The 19,868-nt window shown below is 41.4% G+C and overlaps 1 protein-coding gene across 6 annotated transcripts in view; it reads left to right on the top strand.

Annotated features, from left to right (window-relative positions):
* Positions 1–18,351, top strand: part of PMS1 (PMS1 homolog 1, mismatch repair system component) — an 80,586-nt gene extending 62,235 nt beyond the window's left edge. For all 6 annotated transcript variants that reach the window (XM_025193106.1, XM_025193108.1, XM_025193107.1 and 3 more), the window contains 4 exons: positions 5,626–6,084; positions 6,962–7,092; positions 14,063–14,223; positions 17,889–18,351. In XM_025193106.1, coding sequence (XP_025048891.1) covers positions 5,626–6,084; positions 6,962–7,092; positions 14,063–14,223; positions 17,889–18,053 — 916 coding nt within the window. In that variant the 3' untranslated portion in view covers positions 18,054–18,351. The remainder of the gene's footprint in view (positions 1–5,625; positions 6,085–6,961; positions 7,093–14,062; positions 14,224–17,888) is intronic.
* Positions 18,352–19,868: the final 1,517 nt, after the last annotated feature.

Genomic DNA, 19,868 nt, shown 5'->3' with positions numbered 1-19,868 from the left:
CCTTTGTCAGGCTGAGGGAGTCTCTGCAGTTGGTGTGTGCTCTTCCTGGATGGAATGAATAGTAAAGAAGCTTTATTATTCATTAGTAAAGAAGCTTTACTATTAATTACTATTCATTGCTCAGATAGATATTTAACAAAGTATTCATAGTGAAAACATATCCTTTTGTCTCACATTCTTGTCAAGCAGATTCCAATGTTAGAATTCCCTTGGCTAAACGTTAATGTCTGGTCATTGGTTTTCCCTTTTTGGAGGCATTTCCATTCTTAGGTTGACAAACACAAAAGTTGTTCATTTATCAGGCAATTCTGTTGCCTACGTGACTCCTGCTTTGTCTCAGGGGAGACATTAGCTTCTTGAATTGTAATAGGTCCATTACAAAGTGAGTGGGTAAACCATTCCACATGCATTTTTCATTAGAATAATATAGAAAATCTCCACATTCTCCATAGTAAAAACATATAGTTTATCCTCTGAAGTCTGTACATTTTATAAGGTGCCAAAAAGAAATCAGAAGACAGTATCTATTATCATAAAAGGGGTTCATTTTCATAAAAGCATGAGATACTTTTGATACCATGATACTTAACCAGTAGTTTGAAATGATTGTGTTGCATTACCTGGATAAGCTAAGGAACAATGTATTTCATTCTTCGGGGGCAGAGGGCAAATACATGGGTGTTGTTCTGATCAGATTTCACCAAGGGTTTCCATACCCAAATGGTCTTACTTGCCTTCTGCCTTTAACAGCTCAGTAACTTACATTCTGTAGCTTTCTGCACTGCTTATTAAATCTTTCCATCTGGGCTTAAAGTGCAAGTGGGAAGTAGTAGAATATTAAGAAACTTGCAGGGCTAGAGTTTCTCCTGACTCAAACCTATAATGGCAAGACAATTTACTGGACCTTTTATATATTTTAAAGTTTGATGTCACTGTAAAATACTAGAGCTACATAAGGAAATGTTCATCTTTTATAAACTGTTACTGAGAACAGCTAGTTTATTGATCAGGTCAAATATATAACAACATTCAGGATTAAGTCTCTCTGTTCTAGTGATTTCACCCATTAATTTTAGAGGTAGCAGATGTTTTTTGTCTTAACATTTACTCCATATTTTTTGGACATAATTTATTGTCCATTCCAAGGAACTATTTAAGTTGCCTTTTTTAGTAAATACTGGTACCATATGTGAATGTTAGCACATTATAATTAATTACAAGTGGTGACCCTTCCATTGACCTTATTTTTCCAGCATGAGTGCAGATAATTGAATCAGACTGTTCCAGTAAATAGCAATAAATAAAATTAACATATGAACAAGCTAAAATACTTCTTTCCAGTAATGGTATAGGGTAATCCTGCTTTCCAGTGAAGATCAGATTGATTTTTATTCTAGAATTCAAAGTATTAAATAGGGCTGAGAAAGGTGAGTGAACTTGTTGGTGCTAAGGCCTTTAAAAACCGAAGGTTGTCTGAGATAGATCAACCATAAGATTCCCCTAAAATATGTACTGTTAACCCCCTAAACTCGATCCACAGCAATCTTTCTGAGCTTCTGGGTGTGAGGTATACCATACCCCTACAGGTCTTGAGCAAAGGAAAAGTGCCAGTAACAATCGAAGAGTTTTCTGTTCCTGGCTTTGAGCTTGTCTTTGTCTTCTACTGTCCATAATAGAAACAAAGCTGAAAGGAGAAATGCGTAGTATGCAGAACAATTCCTAGAAGAGATCCACTGTGACATTATGAAGCACAATGAGACAGACTTGGTGTGGGCTACAGAGTAAAATATAGGCAGGGAAGGGGTGGCTACTGTGGTTTGGATTGGGGCAGATGACATTGAAGCGGACCCTAGATATCAGGACAGGTGTAGTTTCATAGTTTCTAGGGTCAGAAGGGACCTGAACAGATCATCATGTCCGACCCCCTGCCCTGGGCAGGAACGAGTACTGGCATCATAATACCCCAGCCAGATATCTATCCAACCTCCTCTTAAAGACCCCCAAGTTAGGGGAGAGCACCACCTCCCTTGGGAGTCCATTCCAGAGCCTGGCAACCCTAACCACAAAGTAGTGCCTCCTGATATCAAGTCTGAACCTACTCTCAATCAATTTATGGCTTTTTTTCCTTGTTATCCCAGGTGGTGCCTGGGGGAACAGAGCCTCACCTATTTTCCACTGGTCCCCCCTGGTGAATTTATAGATGGCTACCAGATCCTCTCTCAGTCTTCTCTTGTGGAGGCTGAATAGTTTCATGCTCTTTAGTCTATCTTCATAGGGCCTGGCCTGCTGCCCCCTGACCATGTGAGTGGCCCTCCTCTGGACCCTCTCAAGGTTAGCCATATCCCTCTTGAAGTGTGGCACCCAGAACTGGATGCAGTACTCCATCTGCGACCTGACCAGCACTACATAGAGGGGAGGGATCACCTCCCTGGACCTGCTTGTGATGCATCTGTAGATGCACAGCAAGGTGTGGTTAGCCTTACTGACCGCTTCCTCACATTGGCAGTTCATGTCCGTCTTGGAGTCAACAATGACTCCAAGATCTCTTTCTGCCACTGTGTCATTGAGACGGGTGTTCCCCAGCCTATAGGCGTGTTGCAGGTTCCTTCTCCCTAGATGCAGCACCCTGCACTTGTCTGAATTGAATTCCATCCTATTCTCATCCACCCACCCCTGTAAGCTGTCTAGATCTAGTTGGATTCTGTCCCTCCCCTCCAGTGTGCCCACTCTCCTCACATCTTTGTGTCATCAGCGAATTTGGACAGTGTGCTTTCCACGTCCACCTCCAAGTTGCTGATAAAGATGTTGAACAGCACAGGCCTGAGGACTGAGCCCTGGGGAACTCCACTGACCACATCCCTCCAGGTTGAAAATGACCTGTCCACCACCAGTCTCTGGGTGCGCCCATCGAGCCAATTTGCCACCCATCTAACTGTAGGCATCAGTGCCACAGTCAGCAAGTTTTTTTATGAGTATGGGGTGAGAAACCGTGTCAAAGGCCTTCTTGAAGTCCAGGTAGATGAAATCCACCTCAAAATCCACATCCAAGGACTTTGTGACCTGGTCGTAAAAGGAAACAAGGTTAATCAGGCAGGATCTGCCCACAGTGAACCCGTGTTGGTTGCCCCTGAGCATTACCTCTCATGCTGGGCCCCCGCGGATGTGCTGCTTGATAATTTTTCAAAGGTCTTCCCAAAGACAGAGGTGAGACTAACTGGCCTATAGTTACCCAGGTCCTCCTTTCTCCCCTTCTTGTAAATGGGGACCACACTGGCCCTTTTGCAGTCCTCTGGGACCTGGCCAGAGCATCACAAGCGCTCATACAGCCATGCCAGGGGCCCTGCTATGACCTCCACCAATTCCCTCAGTACCCTCGGATGAAGAGCATCTGGACCTGCTGATTTAAACACGTCCAGCCCCTCCAGAAGTTCCCTAACTAGATCGTCTCTGACCCTAGGCATGGCATCGTGTCCCCTGAGTCTGTCCATAATCCTTGTGGGGGAGTTGTCCTGGTCCCTGATCAGAAATATGGAGGCAAAGAACTCGTTGAAGAGATCAGCTTTTTCCTTTGCTGCAATCACCAGATTGCCAAACCTGTCCTGTACCTTGAGAAGCAATCAGCTTAATAGATTTACATTGCACAATGCCTGCATTTATGAAACATTAAATAACCTTTAAGTTGTTTTATTGTTAATGACATCCACAAAAGAGCCCCATCCATTTGTGACTGTACAGTACCCACTCCCATTGTTCAATATCTATTTCTTTCTTCTCCCATGGCATCAGTGGGATTATTTAGGATAATAGAAAAGTTGGACAGGAAGGGACCTCATGAAGTCATCTTGTCCAGGCCCATGTTTAAGGCAAGATCATCCCTGACTAAACCGTCTCACTCAGATGTTTGCCTAACCTGAAAACTTCCAGGGATTGAAAGTCCATAACGTCTCAGTCGCACGTTCCAATGCTTGACTACCCACAAAATCAGAAAGTTCCTCCAAATCCCTTTATTGCCTCTTAAGTCCCATACTAATTGCATCTCAGATCTTTCCTGGGCTTTACTGTTTTTCCCCGTGTGCCCATGTGATGCTTTTCTGTAGTTTTATAACCAAGTTTCCAATTTTTCACTTACAAGCGCTCACCAATTTTATGACTGGGCCCATGGTTCTAATCTTTGTACCTAAGCATTGATACAGAAGTGTCCTCATTTCAAAGGTGCCAAAGCCCTGTGGAACCACAGTGGATCACAAGACCATAGTGGTCAACATAATTTGGTATACTATTCCTAACAGGCTTGTACTAATTTGCTTCAAAGGAAGGTAAAAGAAACAACAATGTAGACGAGTATACAATAACTTGTTTAAAAGAGAGGTTCTTTCTTAATCCTTGTTAAATAGTGGTTTGTTTAAGCATAATGGCTGAGATTCCTTATTATTTCTCTTTCATGTAACTCTCGATGTTCTCATGGTCTATTTCAACAAGTCCAGCTATTTGAGTCTCACTTGTACTCAGGATTTGTGACACTAGTTGCATATAATTTAGATGATGGGAAAAAGAGAGGCTAAGTCATTTGATAGGACAGGGATAGTCAACCTATGGCATGTGTGCCACAAGTGGTATGAGCCGCTTTTGTGTGTAGCACATAGCAAATCAGGGAGGGAACAAGCAGTACAGCAGGAGATGGGGAACAGAAAGCAGAGCAACAGATCAGGCAGGGATCAGAATGGCCCTCAGGGATGGTGCAGGACTAATTTGTGGCATACCTGCCAAAAAAGTCCTCCCCCGCCAAAATCACAGAGCACCACCTGGCTGTTGTTTTTAGATATTTCTGTTTTCTTTCCCTGAATTATTAATTATTGTAAACATCTCTTATCATGTTTTTGAAGCTAAACAGTCTCAATTTTTTCCATCCCTTTTCATACTGAAGTCTTTACAAAGAGCAGATAAATTCAGATAACTTGGAAAGACCTAACTCAGTACTACAGATAAGAGCCTGATGATATTATTATATGTCCGTATAATTTAAACCTGTTTAAGGAGCATCTGTGGCAGTTTAAGCCAGTGTCATTACTGTTTCTTTATGGCATCAGTCCTAATCTTTACAGGCATTTACTGAAATTTTACTTGGAAAAAGGTGTTTCTCTTGCTCTCATAACCTGGTACTGGGGAGCAATTTGCTGTCAAATGGCTGCTTTTATCTAATAACCAGATACAATATACCATAGGTGCCAACTTTATTTTTGCCAGAGGGGCCTAAGATAATGGACATGTGGAAAATTTCATGCATTTCAGGTGCCTGTAAGGTCTGGTATTTCTGATTACAAACCTGTAGTCAGATGGACCCTGTAGGAGAAGAGGAGTACCGGTGCCTTACTCTGCAGCCTTTTGCAGAACATAGCTTGCTTTGCTTGTTGGCTGCTAGGTTGCAGGAAGAGCAAAGGCTCCATCCATTCTCCAGGCATTCCCACCTACCTGCTTTTGGGGTGGGATTTCTGCCCTTCCAGCAGAGACCATGATGGCTACAGTAGTATTCTCTCTACTTAAGGGAGTCAGAGTGCTAGGTTGTATTTTAATGGGTGCTGCGATCAGGCCTTTATTTCGTTACATTTCTGAATCTTTTCCTTTTAGGTATGAAGAGAAAGCTGCTAAGGATCTGGAACGATATGACAGACAGACAAAGAAAGCTGTGGAACAGAAAATGCCACGGTCAACGAAGGACACAGATAAAAGGCAAAAGCTCAGACTGAAGGCTTCTCTCTCCAACCAGCAAAATCTTGACAAAATGTTTCATTCTCAAACTGAAAAGAAACAGAAATCCAACGAGCCTGTGAAAATTGTTCAAGTGCCCTTCTCAATGAATTCTTTCAAACATAAACTTCAGAGGCATGAGGAGAGCAATTTGGATAAACATGAGCTTTACCTGATCCGTCGTCTGAGTTTTCCTGATGTTTGGATAATGGCTTCTGAAAAAAATATAATGTTACTGAACCCATATAGAGTGGAAGAAGCCCTTCTGTATAAAAAGTTACTGATGAATCATAAACTTCCTATAGAGACCCTGGACAAACCAATTGCATTAACAGACAGGTACTGTAGAATGGTGCAAGGTTTTTAGTTTTGTTTTGTTTTTTAAAGTATCACTTAATTATCTGCATTAAATGCTGAAGAGACCTTAGCCATAGAGTCAGTGACTCTCTAGATTTACGTATTATTTTTACATTTTAAATCACGCATTGAAATTATTCAGTAGACCTGCTCCTGCTCCTTTTAAAGTTATGGTATTAAAGGAATTTTGTCACTGATTTTATTGTTAGCAGGAAAAAAATCATTACCCAGAGGTTTTTAAAATACTTCCTAATTTCACAACCTTCCACCAACTTATGCTGTCCCGTGTCTAGTTTTGCAGTTTTTCTTTTTACAGAAAATATATATAAAATATAAGAGAATTGTCCTTATCTATATATCATTAAAGTTTCCAGAATTTATCATAAATTTAAACTGGTTCATGTTTTATATTTGCTTTATTTACCTAGTAGCTTTAATTTTGAACAAAAGTGTCCCCTAGGAATCATATAATAAGAGTATGCTTTTGCTTTAATTTATTTTATCTTTAGAATATAAATTACAATCCTTTAAGATACATAAATAAAATGGGCACATTTCTTTCTTTTTTCAAATATATTTGACCTAGAGTTTTTATAATACTTATGTTTTCCAAAAGTTTATTTTCACTGTGAATACAAATGTATCCTTGGGGGTTGCATATGTAGATGTAATTTTTACAAGAGTATGATTAATAAGTTAAAATAATGGAACTGTCTTCTTAAGTAAATATATTATTTTTCAGTCTATATCTCTACTTACTTGGTCATGCTTTTGTTTCTGTGGGGGGTTGGGTTGGTTTGGTTTGGTTTGGATCATTTTAAACTTTATCGCATTTTTTGTTTGTTTGTTTGTTTTACAGTCTTTTTAGTAGAGTTCATTATATGAACACACTCAAGAGTTTGTCAAAGGATTGTCAAAGATTCAGTGGATCAATTTACTTAATGGATCCAAGGCTTGTAGCAAATGGATTTAGGATAAAAGTAATACCAGGTATGATGATTTACCTTTCTTCTTTTTCTTTTTCTTTTTTTTTTTTTGGTCTTGTCAAACTTTTCCAGTTTAGACGGTAGAATGGGTGGAATCCTGTCAAACAAACTGTTAACTAACTAGGTAACTAACCAGTCGCACCTTTAGTACCTTAGGTTCATTTAGAGTTTTATCTGACGAAGAGCATCATCTTTTCTTTCTCACTTGGGAAATGAAAATTAATGACAAAAGCATTCTTTGTTCAAACACAGCATAAAATTTTCCTTTCAAGAGGAATACTTATCTAAAACATTTCAAAGAATGATGTTTTAGCCTTTGGTAATTTCCACCAATCAGGGTTTTCTGTTTCTCACAGAACAACAAACCCCCCACAAATTTTCCCTTTTAAGCAAGAAAAACATGGATTTTTCACTTTAACAGAGGAATATGTGGATTTTCTACTTCTGCAAAGAGCTCTTTGCAGGCTGGCAGAGCTGGGGGCAGTGGGAGGAGGGCGGTCAGGCAGTGGGCGCCTTGTACATGTGTGTGCTTATACATGCACATAGCTGCCAGGCAGCCTAGGGCTGGGGCTGCTGCCCAACCCAGATAGTGGATGGGGCCTGGGGCCAGCCTGGGCAGGGAGTGGGATGGGGCTGCAGGTAGGTCGTCTTGGGGGGTGGGGGCTTGCTCCCTGCTGCTATGTGCACTCCCAAGGGTGGGGGGGGGGCATGTGCCCCCCAGATCTGTACATGGGCTAGGTGCAGGCTGCCCACAGCAGGCTTGGGCTCCCCGAGCTGCTGCCCTCCCCCCAGGGCCTCTGTGGCCCAGCAGGCAGGACCCAGCGCAGCAGGAAAAAGCAGGGCTGGGCAGCCACTGCTGCAAGCCCTGCAACACCCTGGCGAGGCGTCCCCCGTCTGCCCAGCAGCATTGAGGGACACAACTCTACCCCCCTGTCCCTGCTGCAGCCAGGCGGGCAGGGGACATCTTGCCAGGGCAGTATGGGCTTGCAACAGCAATGAGCTTCCCTGCCTGGTTCTGCTCTGCCGTGCCATGCCGGGTCCTGCCGATTGGGTTGCGGAGATCCTGGTGGGGGGGACCTCTAGCAGGGGTGGGGATATAGGGGGCTGTGGCTTGCCAATGAGGGGCCTGGCCCTGCGTTCTGGTGAGTGAAGGGGGCAGGGGGGACTCTGATTTTCCATGATAAACCCAAAATAAAATACCAAAATTTATAGGTACTTCGAATTTATTTTATTATAGTGATTGAGACACTGGTCGGCTTCCAAATTGCTTTAAAATTGTAAATATATCAATAAAACATTGTGTTCACTTGATTATATATCTCTCTCTACATATAGATAGATAGATAGATATCTATATCTAATATAATATATTATAATATATTATGTCTAGATATATAAAATGGCATTTCATTTTAATAGCAGATTTTGGGGGGTTTTAATCAGAGAATTTGCATGTTTTTATCAGAGAATGTTTGATTTTTAAACAGAGAAAACCAGGATCCTTGGTGATTACTAAAGTTATATTAACTAATTCAGGAAATAAAAATATGTATAATAAATCTCTGCATAATCAGTTTAATTCTTAGAGTATTTCATATACTTAGTAGTAGTTTTCCATTCTGACTAGTCAAAGCATATGTATTTCATGAAATGTAATCTTGACTATGCATATGGCACTAATTTGCTGCCTATCTTATTACATATAGAAGTAGTCCATTAACATTTCAGTTTCAAAGTCTGGCATTCAGAGGCTTAGAAATGCTAGGAATTTGGATGTCCATGCAACTCAAATTTTCTCCCTTTGTGTGTATAATTAATGTACAGTCTTTATGTAAATAATTGCGTGCTTGTTAGAAAGCTTCTAAACTTAATAGTTGTGCCAGATTTTTTTCTGTATTAGGTGTCAGTGCTTGGTATGAATGAAAATGAATGTAATGTTTGCTTTCACTAAATCATTCAATAATTAAATAACTTGCCCAAAGTAGTATAGACAGTCAGGAGAATAAAACCCAGGTCTTTTGATTTCCAGTCTCGTGCTCTTGTCTACTGCACAAGTTATAACTGGATATGGATGACTGTACTATTTTTGAGGTAAAGGTCAGGTAGAAGGCAAGGCAGAGGTGCATTTTATGGACTAACTGAATTTAAGAAACATAGGCGTTCATGAGCCACAGCTCACTTGATCAGATGCTACAAAGATGAGCTTATTAAAGGCTTTGGAAAGGACTGTATTATATCTGAGCTAGTGCGGGTATGCTAAATACGTGGTTCTTTGTTCTGGTTACATCTACCTAACATTCCAGACTTTTTTAATCCCTGCTTTGGAACCTCTGTCTTGCTTACTATCATGAGCATGTGTGTTCAATACAGCTGAATAAAATGTGAGTTCCCCCTTTTATTTTAAAACAAAAGGCTGACACTTGGTTATGCTTCTATTGGTACACTTGCAAAACTACCCAGTACTTTCTCTGTGTAGACAGCAGGTAATTTTCTTCTGGTTATTATGGGCCCAGTCCGTAAACCATTAGCATCAGTAAATGAGTCCTGTCAACCTCAGAGTGAGTTGGATGGGATTTTGTGGAGCTTTTTGCAAGGTTTTTCTTTTTCCATTGGGGAATAGTTGGGAAACTTTCAACTTTCCCCATAAGGAAAAAAAAAAAAAAAAAGGAGAGAAAATTTATGCGGTGGGGGGCTTCATATCCTCAACATTTCATTATCTTATGGATTTTTCCCACATCCAGGTCTCTTCTTTGCCTCAGTATTACTCTGACTTTTTCAGACTTCTGGATACAAAAGGAGTATCACAGATTGGAAAATAATTTAGTGTTTTGGTAGCATTTCCTTAATCCCATTGGCCTTCCCTATCAGTTAAAACCAGAGTTCTCCACCCAAGCTCCCCAAAGAGGCTTAAAAGACAGTTCTGTGCTACTTTTTGCTTTGCTCTGCACTTGACTAGAGACATTAGTGGAGGTCTGGGCATGCTGTTTTAGGATCTGAACACTAGTTTATTTTCATGTCAAGATCATTATCATACATTTTATATTTGGCTAGAGCAGATTTTTAGAGTCTGTATCAGAGTTGTTTTAAAACTAGTTCTGTCAGTCTACTCTCCAGTGAAATCCCATCATACTGCCAAGCTGTCTTAATATAAGATTATAATATCCCAAGAATAGGGAGCGAATGTTCCAACATTTCTGTACTGAATAACTTGCAGCCATCCTCCATCAGTGAAAATCTGGAGACGGTCTTCTCAGAAGCAAATTTCAGCAAACTTTTCTTCTGTCAGAGTTCCAAGAGAAACTAGCTTCTTGGGTGTGGTGCCTAGAGGGCAGTTCACTTGGTCCAAGGCAGATTCACTATAGAGCTGTTGGAAATGCTATAGCTTCTTGTGTTATTGCACCCTGCATATGTAGAGTGATGACAGATCTACTGTAACATATGGGAACCTTCAAGGATAGGTTAAAAAAAAAAGCATCTACATCAAGCCTCTCAGTAAGAGGCTATGTAGGTTCTTTTTCTTCAAAAGAATACTGTTTTATTTTCTGAATCTCATATAGCTTAAAGAGGGTGCTTTTTGCTGACAAATTGGCTAACTCAATAGTGTCTAACAGAAATGAAATGAGATTTCATGTAGGATATTTTCTAACAGACAATAACCAGTGGTTTCTTCCTGAGCAGATAATCATTTCTAATTTGACTCATTATCAGATTTTGTTTTGGTCATATTCACCTTCCAGAGCCACAATGCTTCCTAGGGTCTCTCTTAAAGTTGCCATTGCTGTCTTCTAATGCAACCCTTCATTATGCCTGTTTTCCAAACATGAATGCAAACTTAGTGTTATCTCATTCAGTGATGCTCTCTACATCTTCTTTCTTGTGACTTTTAATTTGACAGTGAATAAGAATTATTTTATTTCACATAGGGCATGTCTGCACATTGCCCTATGGTGACATGCTACATCGCCATACAGTGTGCTATGACGACGTAGCAATCATGTAGGTGTACACGCAATCGGCAGCTACATTGCCATAGCGGTGCACTCCCCTGTTGTAGCACACAGCTACAGCGACATAGTGGCAAAATCTAGACGTGCTGTGCACATAGTGCAGTACAGGCAGTTACTGTGCTGTGCTTTAGTACTTCCAAAAGGAACTGGACTGGGGCCTAGCAGTAGAGAGAGAGACTGCAGAGGAAGGCTTGGGATTGAGACTCAAGGGAGCAACAGCTGGTTGAACACAGCAAGGAGATGATGACTGGAAGAGAAAAATGAGGTGGGGAACTGGGAGCTAGCTGGCTGAAGCTGGGGGAAAATAGAAATTGGATAAAGGAATGAGAGAACTGAAGAAGCAATGAGGAAAGAGGTGGGGGCGGGGGAAACTAAGGCTGGGTTGAGCAGTTTGGAGAGGGAAACAGGGACTAAAAGACAAGAACTGAGGAGACAGGTTGGACAAAGCATTGAGAGCGGATTTGAGACTAGGTGAGCAAGGGGACTATGGTGTGGAGAGGGAAGACTGCCATTATGATAGCAAGTCCAGAAGGGGAAATTAAACACTCGGGCAAAAATGAGTAGGTTAGAATGATAAGTTTCAAGGAGTGGTTACTTAAACAAGGAGCCAGGAATAGGGAAGAGAAAGGACAGACAGGAAACAAATAACAAGAGTCAAACTTGGCAGGAAGGGCAAGGGAAGGTCTCTTGATCCTTTCAAGGGCCGAAACACCTCTGAAATGAAACAGCTGCTGAAATTTCACACAGCCCTAATATATAGATATAGATATCTATATCTAGAAATAGATACCTAGATATACAGGAAAGGAAAAGAAAAGAACAACAGAAGAATAGCTTCTATTGTTAATGTTGATTTTCATTTGTAACGTCAGTAATGAAGAAGCACAATTTCTGAGACCTTGTGAAATATCTCTGTGATTATGGCCATCTAACAGCATTGCAAAGATGTAGCAGTCTTGGTGGCTAAACTAGATTCTTCAGACAGAAGATAAAAGACAAGAGAACTTGATTCTCACATTCAGAGTGGTGGTAACGTTTAGCTGAAGCTGACAGAGGTGGAAATACCATGTTTCCTCTCTTTCTGAACTGGTCTGGTCAAGATCTCTTCTCTGGAGGCACAAGAGCCTCTTGGATTGCAAAGTGCCAGGGGACTCTGAAGGTGGCAGCTATCATTTCAAAGTTTACCCTTCCAGCCCATCCAGTTTTTCCTACCAACATTCCCATTTAATAAATACTAGATAAATATTGTCCAGGAAGGAGTGGTAATCTCATTTGGTTAACATTAACTAATTAGATACATTTGAGCAATTTCAACTGTAAACATGTCTTTCCTTTTCTAGAAATCTTACTCTGTAACAAAGCCAAGAACCTTCAAAGATTCCTTCTCATAGTTCTTTTAACCTATTCCAGTTCATACTAGACAATTTATCTTAAGCTTCTGCCATTTACATAAAACTGTTTATGAAATAAGCTGAGCTGGACTTTTCTCGACTTGGACAACAAACGCCACAGGCCTTGGCACAGAAATTGCCAGTTTTTTTAAATGAAGATTCTCCCCCTGTCTCCCAGCTCAATTTCCTATTTCTCAGGCTTGGTGTCAGGCAGGATCATGTGGGGTTGAATTGAGATTGTCATGAACCATTCTTATATGACTGAGAGACAAACTATCAAGAGGAAGATTTTTTTACTGCTTTATGGGATTTGTTGGAGCATGCAAATGAGACAAATAGTGGCTGACCTGCAAAGGTTTACGACTGGAGTGGAAGGAATATGGCTGGGGGGGAAAGAAGGTCATTGTATGGATTCAAGATGGGTGTCAAAAGTCATCTGGCCCTGCAGACTGGATGAAGGTTGCCAGGCCAGTCTGCAGGCCCAATCAGGCCCACAGACCATCCCCACACACAGGACCCAGCACACATGCCCTGCCACTGTGTGCACTCTTTGAAATTTGCATACCGGATCCAGCCCTACATGCATGGCCAGGGCTAGCGTTTGGGGGACATGCTGGCTTCACCAAGCCAGGCCAGTCTATTGGTTTGAATAAGGATGATCCTCAGGCAGGGCATTGGACTAGAGGACCTCTCAAGGTCCCTTCCAGCACTATTCAATGATTCTGTGGGCCCAATCCAGACCAGATTCTGATTTAGCATGCAGGGTTGGTCTGGCATGGACACCACATGCAGCATATGTCCCAAACTAGCCACATGCAGCATGCTTCAGACAGGCTTTGCACCCTACATACAGTGCTGTGGGCCAGATGATACAACTCTGCAGGCTATATCTGGTATTCAGAATATGTGAGGACTTTTTTCTAGGCATTTTTAGGGTGGTCTCTTCAGCTTGTCATGGATGTCCCCATTCAGTTGTTCAGTTGCAACAGGGACAACTTCTTGATGGGTATGGAGCTTTCTGGAAAGGTTGGGAGAGTCTAAACATCTTGGCCCCTGTGGTAGTAAAATCAGTGAAAAAGTTGCTTTTGATTTCAATGGGAGTTGGATCTGTCCTGAAGATATTTGACTTGGGTTGATGTTTTAACTGAGTGTATTGCACCACTAGTATATGGTGCAAAAATCAAGCTATATTATATGCAGCTGTTTCAGCTTCAATTTCACAAAAGTTTTAATACAAACCCTGGGATTAAAACTCTTGTCCACAGCTGGAAAAATTGTAAAGTGATATAAACCTTTAAACAGTGCTAACTAGAATTTGAACTAAAGTAAACTGTGTGTTGCTTGAAAAGGTCTTGTGATTTAATAGGAAATCCTGTGGGAAGTCAGGCTGTTCACTCCAGGAAGGAAAAATTAATTTTCTTAGCTCTCTTGAATGCTATTGGCCAATTTACTAAGCATGTTTACATCAGTTTTATTTTCACTGGGCATATTCTGGGATATAAATCAAAACAGTATGCAAAATACACTTTATTTATTGATGTCAGGGAATATTAATATTTTCTTCTTTTATTGCCAGGAGTTGGAGCTACAGAAAACCAGATGGAAATAGAAGGAATGGCTAATTGTATGCCATACTACGGTGTATCTGATTTAAAAGAAATTCTGAATGCTATGATAAATAAAAATGCTAAGGAAGTATTTGAGTGTAGACCTCTTAAAGTGATAAATTATTTGGAGGTAAGAAATGGCCAATGTTTGAAAGCAAATTGGCTATCTTACGTTTCAATAAATTGCTGAAATGGTCTAAAAGTCTCTTTATTTTTTTGTCTTGAGTGTAGCTCTGTTCTGAAAGACTCATGTTAAACAAGGGGGTATAGATCCAATATACTGTTTCTGCCATTATGGCTCTGCATTGGTAAGAACAGAAGCTTTGCTACTAGTCATGAGATGCATCTTTGAAATCACATAGGAAATAGATCTGTATGAGGAGGTGCTGTATTTTTACATAGGCAACAACCTATTTAGCATATGAAGAAGTGGTTTGTTCTCTACTCTCAAACAGTTAGTCTCTAAGGGAGTTTTTACATGTGCTTTGGGGTGCAGGGGGGGGACACTTTAATTAGAGTGGCTCTGAGAGCTGCTCTAAATAAAACGCCGGCAGTGGCATGTATTCAGCATCCTGCACTTCAAAATGGTATTGGGAGCGCTTTAACTAAAGCTTGTTCAAAGAGATTTAGTTAAGCAATCCCACCGCCATTTTGAAGTGTTTGAATGCTGAATACAGGTCACGCGGAGGCTGCTGGAGTGTGTTAGTACACTTCAACAGACTCAGTTAATTGAGTCTGCTCTGACACATGCTACTTAGCACGTGTCAGAGCAGACATCTGGCATGTGTATAGGTGCCCTAAGGTGACACCCTGCCCTGCCTTCTACCTGACTTCAGACTCATACAGCTAACTATGTCTGGTGCAACAAAAAGAAATTTATGCAAAGAGGAAAGAGTACAAATGTGAATCAAGGTCTATTTTTGTACCAAAATGTTTTTTTTTTAATTTAGGTAAAGTAGCACTGCTTTATAACCCTAAAATGGCTGAAATCATGTCAAAGTACAAAAGCACCACCTGCCAACCCTTGTCACTGAAATAAAAATAATCTTTTAACTTTAACCATTGCATTGGCCTCTCTCTCCACCATTTCCCTTAATACTCTTGTCAGTGTTTAATACACAAATAGGTAATTATTGCCTTTGCACGATTTTCTATCACAATTTTCATCATGAACAGTTTCGTACACAAATTACATGATAAATACTAGAGAAGCTGAACAATTGGGAGTATGTTGTTTCCCAGTGAGCACTTCTACGTGAGATGCTTAATGTGCAGTAAATTACTTCTACATGGCAAAAACAGTGCTAATGCGTAGTAGACTTAGTCTGCTGTGTGTTAGCATCACTAAAAAGACATGCACCAGCACTGTTGTGCAGTAGCACTGGTTACTGTGCATTGAGTTAGTAACTGTTTGTAATAACAGTGCATTACTACTACAGCGCATTAATGCACATGTAGATGTGCCCAGTATGGCTTGTATCAGCGTTATGCCACTTTTCTTGCCTCTTCTCAATGTGTTGATTCAAAATTAAATATCTTGGGCCCTCCAAACAGGAAAATACTAAAGCATTTTCTTAAGTCTGTCCTGTATCAAACATATGCAAAATCCTTTCTTGCATAAAGATCCTTTTTTCAAATTGGGCTTAGGAGTGTGCATATGTTTTATGTACAGCTACTTTTTAAATACTTTAGGAAAATCCTGTCCCATATTTCTGGGGGAGAAAGTTGGGTATTGGCTGTGGAGCCAGAATAGTTCTGCTATCCAAAGGAGGGCATGCCATAGAAAAGTATGCCCAGGAAAGATAGGTCAACAAGAAGTGACTTGAGTGATAGTCAACCATAAGAGAGAGAAACTTTCTTTCCTTTGCCCACCAAGTTCCCACCCAGGTTCTCAGATAGGTCAGGAGAATTGGACTTGGATATGTATGATTAGTGTTGAGAGATGATGAAGGGATTTGTAAATTAAGGCAGTTGAGCATATGAACCACTTTTGTGTGTGGAGTTACACAGCAATAATAGCAGCTGGAAGGTAAACATTAAACAGGAAGGCATAAAGCCTGCAATCACAATGAAAAAATAATAATTTAAAAATATAGGGCTGAGCACCCAGTCAGACTTGACATAGAGAGGATAAAAATTCAGAGTTAAGGATTATAACCTAGAACCAGGCATCTCCTAAATATGAGATTTGTTTTACTTGAATGTAAAATAATTATTTTCACTGAAGTCACTGCTGAGTTCTACTGTTGAGATGATTATAACCTGTAGCAACTGAGCATTATAAATATGATCCTGCCTTAATAGTAAATTTCCTGCATTCTCTTACTGCTTAACAGTAGCATTAACTTGATATTGAGTGTGTCTACATGTGCATTAGATCCAGGAGCAGTTTACTCGCGAGTAAACTATTCATGAATAAATGCTCCTGGGCAGACATCTGCATGTGCAGGGAACCAGGAGCAGATTTGCTGCTAATGGCAGCAAACTGCTTCCGCTTCCTGGGGCCCTGCAATAGGCCCCTGCCATTACTAGAGGGAGCTCTAAGCTCCTTCTGGGTGCTAGCCTAAGGGCCGACAGGGAGTATCGGGCCAGGAGATTGCAATGTCCCAGCCCCAGCCAGGAAGCAGCTATCTGCTCCCAGGGAGGCTGCCTGCTGCTGGGATGGGGACAATGTTCCCCTGCCCCAGCAGCAGGGAGCTTCTGGCCCTGGCTCCCCAAATGGGGCCAGGGGACTTGGAAAGAGCTGCATGGGAGGGGCAGGTCCCAGGCCCCTGCTCCAATCTGCCAGTGGGGCAGCTACCAGCGGATTGGGGCAGGAGATTGGGAGATAAGTGATCTCCCAGTGCCGGCCTCACGACCGTGGAGCTGCCACTGGGAGCTAAGAATCTCCCAGCCCCTGCTCCTGATTGCAGTCTTGCAGTGGGGAGCTTGGAGTTCCCTGCTGCCAGGGCAGGGGGACATAGTACTTGCCTGGGCTCCTATGGCAGAGTCTACCCTGGCAGCAGGCAGCTCCCAGGGGCAAGAAGCAATCTCCTACCCCCGGTGGCCAGCTGACCAGGAGCAGATTTGCTCCTGGTTAGTTGTCTACACAAGTATTATTGCGCAGTTAGTAATCACAAGTAAATTTGCTACTTGCATTTTCAGGTAGCAAATTTACTCACGATTAAAGAGGTTTACTGCGCAGTAACCATGTGCACGTGTAGACTCACATGCTGCACAGTAAAGCATCTCATATAGACACACTCATATAGTCAATTAGTATATAAGACTTTCTACTACTATATGTACACACTTGTGGTGACTGAATAGACTAGATACAGAGATGTAATGCTATAAATTGGTCAAAATATCTGTAGGAAAGTGTCATTTTAATTTTGGATCATGATTTTGCCACAGACAAAATATGTTTTGTGAGCTGGTAAATATTTCAGCTCCCACTGATATCACTGTAACTTAGAGGTTTTCATATGTGTTGAATATTTTCAACAAGATTGGATCCCCTCCACATGCTAAAAAGAAGACAAGCATAACCAGTAGATTGGCAACACAAATTGATTCAATGCTGTAATTTCTTTTTCTGTTTTTATATCTCAAATGGTGCCTTGATATGACTTGTGAGACTTTTGCCGGAGAGTTGTAGTTTGGATGTTTGGGGTAGAATTTATCACTAGAAAATGAAAAAAAAAACAACCCTCGGTGAATGCCTACTGAGTTTACTGAAGCCACAAGTTAATTTGTTACAAGGTAACACTATTTGTTTTTTTCTCCCCCACACCTCAACCCATGTCTCCATAGGGAGAAGCAGTGCGTCTGGTTCGGCAGCTACCTTTACATTTGTCAAAAGAGGATGTAGAGAACACAATTCACAGGATGAAGCAAGAGCTTGGAAATGAAAACAAAGGCTGTGTTCATGGTCGTCCGCTATTTCATCATTTAACAGATATTCCAGAAGTTAAGTAACAAGCACAAATCCAAGGAAAGTTACTCAATAAAGTGGAAAATTTTGTTTGACTTCATATTTCTGCTCCTTAATTTTCACCAGTACTCTGTATTGTACAAAGCATTTGTATTCTGATCTTGACTGTTTACTTTTTGCTTGGTTTGGTTGGGGGGTTTATATTTTTGTTGTTTTATTTTTATGTTCAACTACTATTTGAAAACTGAAAATGGATTATAAATATTGTATAGAAACTGTCATTTGGAGCAACTCGTAATTATTTTTTCCACTAACAGTTTAATAAAAAAGTGTTTGCAACTGGCTTTGTACTTTTTTCATTGTTTGACGATTGAAAAAACAGCATATGAGGATGGTTTAGGTTCAGAATGGTTGCAGGTTATTCCCAAAAGTCCCTGACCAGTTTATTACAATAATGACATTAAAGATGTTGATATTTAAAGAAATGCCCAAGGTCTCTGTATACATTTGCATATTCAATTACTGCAATTATATCTGAAAACTTAAACCATTTCCATTTACAAATGAGTAGACGTTAAAGTACAAATGTTCAGTGTCCATAATTCTGGTACTTGACCACAAAAGAATTCATGACATTCATTCTCTTTGGACCAGAATGTGTAGAAATAACCTACTTCTGTAACTACAAAAATACAAACGTACTAGATTATCATTCTTTCTAAGGTAAAGCCCAAAGCAGTCTCTCCTAGAGGGAAAAGGTTTCCACAAAGATCTCTTCCTGGAAATTCCTTTCCATCCCAGTCAAGGACGCACTGCAGAGTAGGAGTTTTGAAGTGATGGGAGCCCAAGAAGGGTGGCTGTGCCTTAAGGAAATGATCCTTCGGGCACAAAGCAAGACGATCCCCGAGCGAGGCAAAAGGGGGAAAGGGGCCAGGAGGCTTCCCTGGCTGACCAGAGAAATCCAGGGCAGCCTAAGGGACAAAAGGGGAGCACATAAAAAGTGGAAACAGGGAGAGAGCACCAAAGATGAATATACCTCCTCTGCTCGTGCTTGTAGGGAGGCAGTTAGACGGGCCAAAGCTGCCATGGAGCTGAGGATGGCAACCCAAGTAAGAGACAACAAGAAATTGTTTTTTAGATATATTGGGAGTAAAAGGAAGGTCCAGGGAGGAATAGGACCCCTGCTAAATGGGCAGAAACAATTGGTGACGGACAGAGGGGACAAGGCTGAACTCCTCAATGAGTTCTTTGCCTCAGTGTTCCTAAGTGAGGGGCATGACAAGTCTCTCACTGGGGTTGTAGAGAGGCAGCAGCAAGGTGCCAGACTACCATGCGTAGACCCTGAGATGGTGCAGAGTCATTTGGAAGAACTGGATGCCTTTAAGTCGGCAGGCCCGGATGAGCTCCATCCGAGGGTGCTGAAGGCACTGGCCGACATCATTGCAGAGCCACTGGTGGGAATATTTGAAAGCTCGTGGCACACGGGCCAAGTCCCGGAGGACTGGAAAAGGGCCAACGTGGTCCCCATTTTCAAAAAGGGGAGGAAGGAGGACCCGGGCAACTATAGACCAGTCAGTCTCACCTCCATCCTTGGCAAAGTCTTTGAAAAAATTATCAAGGCTCACATTTGTGAGAGCCCGGCAGGACAAATTATGCTGAGGGGAAACCAGCACGGGTTCGTGGCAGGCAGATCATGCCTGACCAATCTAGTCTCTTTTTATGACCAGGTTACAAAACGCCTGGACACAGGAGGAGGGGTGGATGTCGTATACTTAGACTTCAGGAAGGCCTTCGATACGGTATCCCACCCCATACTGGTGAACAAGTTAAGAGGCTGTGACCTGGATGACTACACAGTC

Source organism: Alligator sinensis, unplaced genomic scaffold (assembly GCF_000455745.1).
Source record: "Alligator sinensis unplaced genomic scaffold, ASM45574v1 scaffold555_1, whole genome shotgun sequence".
Taxonomy (NCBI): domain Eukaryota; kingdom Metazoa; phylum Chordata; order Crocodylia; family Alligatoridae; genus Alligator; species Alligator sinensis.
This window is presented reverse-complemented; position numbering and strand designations above follow the sequence as displayed.